This window comes from Galeopterus variegatus, unplaced genomic scaffold (assembly GCF_000696425.1).
Source record: "Galeopterus variegatus unplaced genomic scaffold, G_variegatus-3.0.2 Scaffold2832, whole genome shotgun sequence".
Taxonomy (NCBI): Eukaryota; Metazoa; Chordata; class Mammalia; order Dermoptera; family Cynocephalidae; genus Galeopterus; species Galeopterus variegatus.
In genome coordinates this window covers 195283-206315 of record NW_007728943.1, presented here as the reverse complement: position 1 = coordinate 206315, position 11033 = coordinate 195283, and the positions used below count along the sequence as shown (strand labels likewise).

The window sequence follows — 11033 nt, the reverse complement described above, 5'->3', positions numbered from 1 at the left end:
TGATGCCCGCCCGCATCGGCTACTACGAGATCGACCGCACCATCGGCAAGGGCAACTTCGCTGTGGTCAAGCGGGCCACGCACCTCGTCACCAAGGCCAAGGTACTGGCGCCGCGGGACAGGGCGGCTGTGGGGCTGCGCTGTCGGGGACTGTCGGAGTGTGGCGGGGCCGGGAGAGATCGGCGACCCCCGAGGCTGAGTGTCGGGGACCGGGGAGACGCGTAGGGGACTGTCCGAGATGGAGGGGGGAGTGAGAAAGTAGGGGACACCGGGGGACCCGAGAGAGGGAAACTCCACAGCAGAGGGGGAAGGGGGACCACTGAGCACCGGGATCTGGGGAACTGAGGAAGCGTGCACGGGGAGGGGTCCTCAGGGCTGTGTGGAGAGTATTAGAAGGGATGGTTGGGAAGAAGGGGTTGGAACTCTCGGGGGGCCGGGAGACTAAGCCAAGAAGTCTCTGGAACCAGCAATTAAGAAATCATACGGGAATGAGGGCAGGGGTAAATGAAATGTGAGGAACAGGAAGACAGGGGAAGACAAGGGCAAACTGGCAGAGCCGGGATTATGAGGGGAACCAGGACGGCTGGGGCATGGATTGGGGTGTGCAGTGTGTTCAGGGTACCGGGAGGTATGAGGACCTGGTACCTGGTGACAGAGATGGGAATCCGCATTTGATCATCCAAGACTGATAGATGGTGCGAATGGGAGCCCGAGGAGAGACCCGCTTATTGGAAGAGGCAATGAACAAAATGGGGAAATAAGGGAGGAAAATTGCTTTTCTTGTCAGCAGGAAGGGGCCCAAGGAACAGCGGCCCAGGGGGCTGGGTTTATGGTGGCACTAGGTAATCGAGGGTTAAACAGTTTGGGAGAGCTGCATTACTGGTTATTTTTAGTTGATGGGTCAGGAATGGTGGGCTTTGTAGAACTCAGGGTGGGCTTTCAGTGGAGAGGATAAAGCTTGTAACTGAGAAAAACAGACTTTGGAGGAGTACACTCATTGGGCCCTTTGGTTCCCAAGGGATTTAAGGAGCTGTAGTACTGAAATTGGCCAAGGTCAGTTAGGAAGCCATATATGTATACATATGAAATTCCTTTTTTTTTTTGAGGAAATATGGGTAGCACTTTTATGTAGCCTTCTTCATTAGCAGTATGGGAATCTAAGGCATCAGGAGGAATCTTTTGTTTTTGATGGAATTCACGAAGCCCATTTTTACTTCAAAATTTTCTTTGCTCAATATGTTGCTTGAATGAATACTTTTAATGTAGTCATTCATTATATTTAAAACTGCTGTTTGTTTTTCCTCAGCCTGATGAATGAAGAACCCTTACAGCTGCTGCTGCTTCCTACCAAAGCCACATTAGTTCCCCTCAGCTCCTCAGCTTAGCCTCTGGTTATCATGACCCACCTTGTTTTTGCTTTTTTGGCAATTGCTTCTTTTCAGAAGCCAGTGACTTATCTAGGCCTTCTCTCCTGCTTATTTGCAACCTGAAGTTCCTCCCCTCCCCCACTTTCTGTCAAAGACTACAAGGGGCCCTTCTTACCAGAGTGGGTGGCTGTGGAGAATTGATTGGTCAGTTTCACTTCCTCCGGAGGGTTCCCTTCAGGCTTTTTGTCAGTTTTTTTTTAAGAGGGCCCCAAGTCTGCAGGTCAGAGCTGAATGAGATACTGAAGTTCAGCGTTCTCTGAAGTTACCCTCAGATCCTGAGGGTGAGTAGACTCAGTCAAGACTCTGGTGCATCTCCTCACCCCAGAGTGTTTCCAGTCCTGTTTACTGTTAGTCAAGCCAATTTATATTTACAAAAACATGTCTTGTTCCTTATTTTGGTATTTCCTTCCCAACCCTCAACCCCTTATAAGTAATCATATTGTGCTTCTGTGATTATTTTGCTCTGATCTTTGGGGGATGGACCCTGTAAACTTAATAGGTTGCCTGGTTTATGGTCTCTATGTTTTAAAGAATTTTGAATCGTCCAACAATCAGATACTTCAAAATATTGATAAAATCTGTTACTGACAGGTTTTGAATATTTTTGAAAGTGTAATTGCAAACAGTTGATTCTTGGCTTTATACGTAAAAGAGACATTTCTGTCTTCAGTAGTCAGCAAAGCCAGTGCCTAATTATGGCTGGTCTGCCCGCTTTCTAATTTGTGTGTGTGTTTCATAGTTTTTCTCTGAGACCTTAGTATCCTTTAGGACTGCAACATTTTAAACATTGGCTTGTTTATGAACGGGTGTCACTGTGTTGGTTTTTATCTTTGATCATTTGTGGTGTGCAGTTATGCAATTCCTATGTATGGAAATATTCAAAGTCTTGAATGAGACTGAAATGGCTTGGAAAGTGAGTTGCATGTGTGAAGGGACCACACCAGCATTCATTTGTGTTTCTGTAGCAGTATGCAATTTCCTAGTTACAGTTACAAGTGCCCTATCTTTTGCTACTTAAATTACTCTGATGACTTGAGTGAAGCTTAATTCACAGGGAGTTGTCATGTGCTCTGGGTGAACGATGAGCATATTTTGGCCTGCTCCATGCCTATCTGAGTCCATTTTGGAAGGGATTCTCAAACGCTGACAGCTTAGATGTGCCTAACAGCTGTTGACATACAGTATGATGGCCTATTAAGGCTATGGTTTGGTTATATAACGGCAGGGAAGGTGCATAGGTACTAGAAGTTGCAGAAGCTGATGCTTTAGTTACTCAGGTAAATAGATTTTTCTCTCCATGCACTGCAGTGTTTATCTTACTTCTGTAGTCAGGTCAGTTGGAAGTAAAGAGAGTGATTTTTTTCCCCATCTCTTTCCTGAACAAATCATTTTTTGTTCTGTCTTTTAGAGGTGTGTTATTTTTTTCTTTCTCCTTTTTCTCCTGTGGGTTATCATATGGCCTGGGTTTTTCTTATAATCATATATAATAACCAGTCTTAGGTCATTCAGATGGTTCTTGTGTTGGCTGAAGGAGGTTAGGTAATAAGTATTTTCTAAACATCAAAGAAATATTTATGATCACCTTTTCTTACACACACTACTCATTCTAAGGACTAAGAGACCAAAGTAAACTTAATATATTGACTAAGCTACTGTACTTCAACAATAAGTGGTGAAGCTGGCCCTTTCCCAAATTCTGTTAACTCTCAAACCGCTACAGTAGGTACCTGGGATGAATAAAATCAGTAGAGAAAAGGAAATGTTTTCCTATTTGGTTGTTGGTTACTTTTGCAGCACGGCATTCATGAGTTCAGACTTAATATGGGCAGCACTGCAGTGCTTAGAGCATCACTGCAGAACAGTTAACAGGAGAGAATTTTCATCTGTGACATACTTTGGTCAGCAGCTCACTCTGGCTGTTCTACCTGCTTTGATTTCCTTGGAAGAGTCTTAGCCTGAGATTCTTTGGCTCTGTTCTTTTGGTAGGACACTATAAAGTATTAGAGAAATTTTAAAAAGTATAGGTTTTCTGCTCTCAAATTGTTTATAGTCTGTTGCCTGAGCCTAATTATACCTTCACTGGTTGGACGAATATGAACAGAGTTAGATGTATTTTGTGTGCATTTTTTGAAGTGTACATTACTATAAAAGGCTTTTTTTTTTTTTTCCTTTTTGTCTTTTTTCGTGTCTGGCAACGGATCGCAACCCTCAGTGTCGCGCCCGTACCGGACCGGGACCGGCAACGGGATCGCAACCCTCGGTGTCGCGCCCGCACCTCGCTCAGCCAGTGAGCGGGAACCAGTCTGTATGTGGGATCCGAACCCTCGGCAGGAGTGCCGCCGCGCTTCCAAGCGGCGCACTGTAGCAGTGCGCCACCGGGCCGGCCCTAAAAGCCTTTGGTCAAATACTTTTAAACTGTATTTCAACAAAGGAGAGGCTACGTCAAAAAGTTCATGGAAAATTAAAATTAAAAGATTATTATGAATTTTTCTATGAACTTTTTGAAGTACCTTCATACATATAACACTTACCTGTTATTGGTTTGTGGGAAGAGCTTTTTTGGATAAGATGGCTTGGGTATGAATCCTCTCCTGCTTAATAGTTGGATGATATTAGACTATGAGAAGTTATTTAAGCTCTTTTTGCTTGGATTTCCTCATCTGTAAAATTGGATGACAATAGCACCTACCTCACAAGTTTGGGTGTTATGAAAATTAAATAATATATATAAAGCTCTTACAGCAGTGCTGGACATTTGGTAAGCGTATAATAAATGTTATCATCATTATCATCATCATCATCAACAGTTCATGAATGCATATGTCTGCAGTTTTGTGTAAGTAGATACCATCCTGATGATATGCTTTCATGGTAAAAAAAACTTTGCTACTATTTGAGGTGCCACTTGGAGATAGTTGGGTTTAATTCCTATGGAGTACAAGCTGGCTAATCTCATGAAATTGGTATTTTAAGATATAATTTTTCATTAGTTAAACTTTTTTTTTCTTTTTTTTAACAATTGTGAGGCTTATCTAATGAAAACTGTTACTGACACTGGCTTTTACTTTGGGCTGCCTTGAATTTTTAGTGTTTTGTGTAACTAATTTTTGTTACATTGATAATGGAACAGAGTTTGTTTAAGTGCAGTCTTTTCTGCAGAGATTCACTTAAATTGGGTGGAGAATACGTAGAAATGTTCCTACAAGCTTAAGAACACATTTGCATTTGTGTGCAAAGTGTGCTACTTAGAAGGCCAAGGTCAGGGTTCTTAAGTATTACACAGAGAAAACATTTCAAATATCGACCAGTTCAGGACACATTTGTGTGCTGTGTGGTTTAGTGCAAACTCATTTCCATGAGGAGAACAACTTATAGTGGGCTATAAGCATTATTTTTACCTCTAAGGAAAAGTTTAATGAAGCAGATAAGATGATGCTGTGTCCATTAGAAAGCTAAAAACGGGATTCATTATCAAGTAGAAGAGAGAATTATGTCAAAAAGAAATTGAAAGCAAGATTTACATTAGATACATTTGGGGAAGATAGTCCTGTACCAAGACAATCTAGAAGTGACTAATGAAAGATGACTAAGTTCATTTTGATATAGTTGTGGTGGGGGTGCTAACTTTCTTGAAACTTTGTGAAGAGTTAAGACTGATTGGTACTAGTCTCTCCAGAGTCAAAATACCAGTATTCCACTTTCAACATCAAAGATGTTTATTTTAACATTTTGACTTTGGTGCCAGCTCCCTAGAAAGTCATAGATCTGGCTCAAGCCACAGGTGCCCAGACTAGTTATTTCTGTGCCAGAAGTGCTGTTTTCATTCTCCAAGCATCAGTCTGGCTGATGTTTTTTAGTTCATGGAATAAAAGAGAACAAAATGCATGCTTTGAAAAGAAAAAGAAACGCTCTTTATTTAACAGAGCCTCTGTAATTGTAAACAACACCTAAGACATCTCTGCACAGAGGTGGAATTTTTTCCTTATCCATTCATTTATTCAACACATATTTACTGAATGCAATTTTTTTTTTTTTTATCAGGTTCTATTCTGGGCTCTGGAGTACACTGATGAATGAGAAAGACAAAAAATACTTGCCTTCCTGGAGCTTACTTTCTAATGGGAGACAGACAGGAGACATGTTAAAAAAAAAAAAAAAAAACAAACCCTAAACTTCAAATAGTGATGAATACCATGAAGAAAATAAATGGACTAGAGAATGTCTGGGAAGGGGTGCTGCTTCAGATAGAGTGGTCAGGGAAGGCCTTTCCAATATGGTGATATTTGAGCTGAGACCTGAATAATAAGAAAAAGCCATCCTGGGTAGATTTGGAAGAAAGAAGATTCCATGCAGAAGGAATAACAAGTGCAAAGGCCTTGGGGCAGAAATGAGCTTGTTTTATTTAAAGGTTAGATACAAGGTCATGGTGCTATGGTATCCTAGTGAACAAAGAGGAGGACAGTAAGAGATGAGGTCAGATAGGTAGACAGGGGCCAGATTAAAGGTCTTATAGGCCATTTTATGGAATTGAGTGTGAAATGGGATTGACATCAGGGGGTATCAAAGTAGAACACTGATATCACCTGGTTTATGTTTTAAAAACTCATGCTGGTTATTTTAATGGTTAAGGGCACAAAAGCTTTTTCTGATGCATTTCTTGAGTTGGGAGATGTTCAATTTTAACAACTTGTATTTTTCACATTGTAAGAGAATGCCATACATTTTGCACATAAATTAAACACCAACCAATGAATAGTTGTTGATTTATTGGGCACAGAAAAGACCTTAGAGATGTTCTGTTCCTACTCTTTCTTTTCCAGAGTCTAGAAAGATAGACTTAACAAAATTTAGAATCTCAGGTTTTAAGGGACTATTAAAGTCCTTCAGACCAACTATCCACTAGATTCATGGCTCTCTTTTGTATCTCTCCTCACCATTCCACCTCCCCCCCATTTATCCATCTAGCCCTATGGTTAGTAGTGGAGCTGGAATTAGAATCCAGGTATCCCTACTCCTGTTTAACTCTACCCTGGCTCTTCCAATCATAGAAAACATTGCCCTTGCCGTCTGAGCACTTGCTCTTTTATTAGAGAAACAAGATAGACCTACCAATTAAAGTCTAAGATATTTTAAAGTCTAAGGTATTTGTCCTTTCTATTAAAACAAACTCCAAAAGTGAAATGTCATGAGAGGAAACATTTCCAAGTAGAGAGGAAGAGTAAATATTCTAATACCGTATTGTCCTTTGACATTAGGGCACTCTGTCACTCTGCCACTTACCTGCAGTCCTCTGTGGGTGGACTCTTCCTTTAAATCTCCTACTCAAATACCCCATGGTGCTCCTTGACATAACTGAGATAAGAAGGAAGTAAAAAGGGAAAGAAATAAACACAAAAAACGCAATGACCTTAAAAATAGTCTGCCTTACATAGTTTTCTTGTGTTACTGTATCTGACTCACTCCCAGGAAATATGGGTAATTATACTTCCCCTGTGTTGGGGTGATCTGATCTACCTTTGAAAGAAACTTTCGTAGATGGGCTCCTCACTACTACATCACAGTTTCCAGGGATGGTGAACATCTTAAAACTCATTAAGAGAACTGGTCACCTAGATACAAATCTTTTTTGTTGTTTTTTTGTGGCTGGATACAAACTTTTTTTTTCTTTTAAATCTATGGTATGGGGATCTGAACCCTTGACCTTGGTGTTATCAGCACTATGCTCTAACCAACTGAGCTAACCAGCCAGCTGTTACCACCTGGATACAAACCTTGATGACACAGGTGAGGGTCAAGAGAACCACGTATCTAGGATTCCTCTTAATTTGGTTGTAGTTTCTGGTCTCAACCGATGCCTCACTACTAGATCACTACCAGTTTCCAGGTATGGTGAATATCTTAAAACTCATTAAGAGAACTAGTCACTTAGATACAAACTTTTTTTTTTTTTTTTTTGATCCATGGTATGGGTATCTGAACCTTTGACCTTGTTGTTATCAGCACTGCGCTCTAACCAGCTGAGCTAACTGGCCAGTCACAGTCACCTAGATAAAAACCTTGATGACACAGGTGAGGGTCAAGAGAACCACGTATCTAGGATTCCTCTTTAAAAAAATTTTTTTTTTTTCTTTTTATTTTTTTTTTTTTTTTTTTTTTTTGATCCATGGTATGGGTATCTGAACCTTTGACCTTGTTGTTATCAGCACTGCGCTCTAACCAGCTGAGCTAACTGGCCAGTCACAGTCACCTAGATAAAAACCTTGATGACACAGGTGAGGGTCAAGAGAACCACGTATCTAGGATTCCTCTTAATTTGGTTGTAGTTTCTGGTCTGAGAGTTATGCCTGTTCTGTAAATGAATAATCTCATCTGTCAGGTGACTTCTGGCACCTCCTAATAGTGAGGAGCTTGGTCCCTTACTGGCGTAATAGTATAGACCTACTGTCCTGTAGGTGACTGATAACATCCAGAGGATGAAAATTATGTATATTCTTATGGCATTTGTCCTAATGTAGTAAATCTTTGCTAAATAAATGGCCTAGGCAATGTCTCTGAGAAGCTTCAACTGTCTTAGATGAATTAGCTTGAAAGACCTTCTTTTGGATCTGTTCACAATAGAATTCCATCAGCTACTACAAAACTGTTGGATGAGCCATCATGAAGTTGTGTTAGTAACATAACATGTGTGATCCATGGTATATACCAGGAGTCTCTGGCCATTCATGAGTATTTCATCCCAGAATTAGGCTTTTCAAAGAGGTAGGAATCAGATTGTGAATATTTAGCTACACTTCCCAGAAACTGAAAAGGAAGGAGAAACAATCCCATCGTTTGTTTAAGGTTGTCTGTGTGGGCTGGGCTCACTTAGTTGGATACTTTTGGCCAGTTATTTTAAGCTAAATTTAGGTTTTGATTAGTAAGTTCTGAGAAATTATCAAATTTCTGCCTAGTTTCAGCTCTAGTACATGCTTACCAGCAATATGTTCTACTTCTCATAGCTACCCCCAGGATAATTTTTTTTTTTTTTTGCTGGCTAGCCAGAACGAACCCTTGACTTTGGTGTTATACAGGGTGCTCTAACCAACTGAGATGACTGTCCTGTCCCAGTACCACCCAGGAAAATTGAATGTGAAAATTTAGAAGAAAGTTTTCCTACATTTAGTCCATCCATACATCCAATAAATAAACTTTTGAAAAATTATTTATCAAAATAGAAATGGGTGGTATATGGCACAAAATTCAGAAGGTGCAATGTGCAGTGAAATGAATTCTTGCCACCCCAGTACCTCAGCAACACAGTTCTTAGTCTTGTTTCATAAACATTTATTAAGGGCTTCTCTGGATCAGTTCCAGTGCTAGATGCTGTTTATTTTTGGCAGTGCTTTGACATTCTTGAAATTTCTAAAAATCATTTTACTTAAAATTAAAAAAAGAAAACATCTAACTTCTATTGCTCATTAGCATGTCACAGTGTGATAATTTAATGTAAACTCCATGAGGGCAGGGATTTTAATCTGTTGTTTGCTGCTTTATTCCCAGTACTTAGTACAATGTCTGTAAATATTCACTGAGTGAATGGATATAAGGGATTAAAAAAAAAGAGCTGAATTTGTTTTTATACTTTTAATACGTCTTAGACTTTTACTTTTGGAGTTTCCCATCTGCCATTAGGATATTAAAGAAAAGTAATTTTCCACATTTTTCTCACAAATCTCTGGGTAAGGAGATTTCACAGCCTTTCTGGGCAAGTAATGGATTTTTGGCATAATTAAAACTTTTATTATTAGGAAGTTCAGTGTATTTAAAGTAAATCCTGCAATTTAAATTCAGACGCCTTTAAATAGAAGATTCTTTCATATTCAGGCTACTGGTGGGTTACTTTCTTGACATGGCCCCTGCGGGTATAGTCAGTAATAGCCAATGCTCCAGTTTTCCCTCTTATGACTTGGAGCTTCTCTTCCTTTGAAGACCACCAGATTGTTTGGGCTGCTGGCACTTCCTAAAAATACTTCAAACTATTTGTTGAGTTACTTCTTGTTTTTTTCTTTATACTAAGTGATTAAAAAACCCCACAAAACCCAAAACAAAACTTTCCTGTCATTGGCCCTTAACGTTAATTGGTTACTTTTAATGGTCCTTATCTTTAATGAATTAATTCAACTAGTGTTTGCTGTGTTATCCATCTGCAATAAGTAGCAACTACTGGTACTAGAAGACAAGAGGACAGGTTTTGGTCTCATCAGGGTAGACAAAAGGTTAAGTTAAAGAAGCAGTTGAAGGCTTACAGGTTGAACCTGATAAAGAGAGGAAGGAAGATAAGAGGAGGGATTAAGCATGAATTCCTTTACCTCAGTCACACTGTCTGTTATTACTGCTCTCTTCTAACACCTTGCCCTGTTTTTTTCTGATTATAAAAATAACTTGTGCGCATGGAAGAAATTTGGGAAAATTCAGAAAATTATAAAGGAGCAGGAGAAAAAAATCACTCATAATCCTGCCACCCAGAGGCAATAATTATTAATAAGTAAAATTCTTTTATTTCTACTTAACTATTTTTAAATAGTAGGGATCATACTAATACACTATTTTATTCCTTTTTCCCCCTATTCATTAAAGGCATTTTTCCATCATTAGAAACTATTAGTAAACATCAGTTTTAATGGATGTATACTTTTCTGTGATATGACTACTGTTATTTTTGGAAACTTTTTTTTACAATTTAATGTTCAATTTTTTGGGGGGTGGGGTGGGGCGGCGGGCCGGTGAGGGGATCTGAACCTTTGACCTTTGTTACAACACTATGCTGTAACCAACTGAACTAACCAGGCAGCCCTTTTAAAATGTTTTTCCCAATTTTTTACTTTCTAAATTTGCTGTGATAACCATTTCTGTGCATGAGTCTTTAAAGTATTTCTGATTTTTTTGCTCTGGATAGAGTGTTAAAAGTGAAATTACTGGGCCAGAGGGTACACGTGTTTGTAAGAAACCTGATATCGCCACATTGATTTCCAGAAAGATTGTACCATGGTTAACCTCCCCAGCAGTGTATGAGAAGGCCTGTCTCACAACCAGTTGTACTAGTTCTCTTTAGCTTATCTGTTTCCCCTTCTGCCTTTGTTGGCTTGGGGGTTTAGGGCTTTTAAATCACTACTGCATCTAAGCCTAGTGCCATAGATCCAGTACAGATCAAAAGAGGGTTACAGTAGCTGCCGAATCCATCTTTCCCTGAACCAAACCTGGAAGAAGAAAGAAAAGAATAAGTGTGAATTTAACCTTTCAATTGCTTTTTTTTTTTTTTTTTCTTTTTCCATGTCCGGCAACGGATCGCAACCCTCAGTGTTGCCCCCGTACCGGACCGGGGACCGGCAACGGGATTGCAACCCTCGGTGTTGCCCCCGCGCCTCGCTCAGCCAGTGAGCGGGAACCGGTCTGTATGTGGGATCCGAACCCTCGGACGGGAGCGCCGCCGTGCTTCCCAAGCGGCGCCCTTATCCAGTGCGCCACCGGGCCGGCCCTCACCTGCTTTTTATGAATCATCATTCTCTCCTGATCTTTCACAAAAGGACATAATCCTAAACTGGAGAAATTGCTAAGAGAAGAAGAAAGA

General features: G+C 40.2%; 1 protein-coding gene across 1 annotated transcript in view; it reads left to right on the top strand.

Moving 5' to 3' along the window:
* Positions 1-2: 2 nt before the first annotated feature.
* LOC103599029 (serine/threonine-protein kinase SIK3-like) overlaps positions 3-11033 on the top strand; it is a gene marked incomplete at its 3' end in the record, with an annotated part of 194860 nt that continues 183829 nt past the window's right edge. The window contains exon 1 of the mRNA XM_008583102.1: positions 3-101. Within this exon, the coding sequence (XP_008581324.1) occupies positions 3-101 (99 nt within the window). The remainder of the gene's footprint in view (positions 102-11033) is intronic.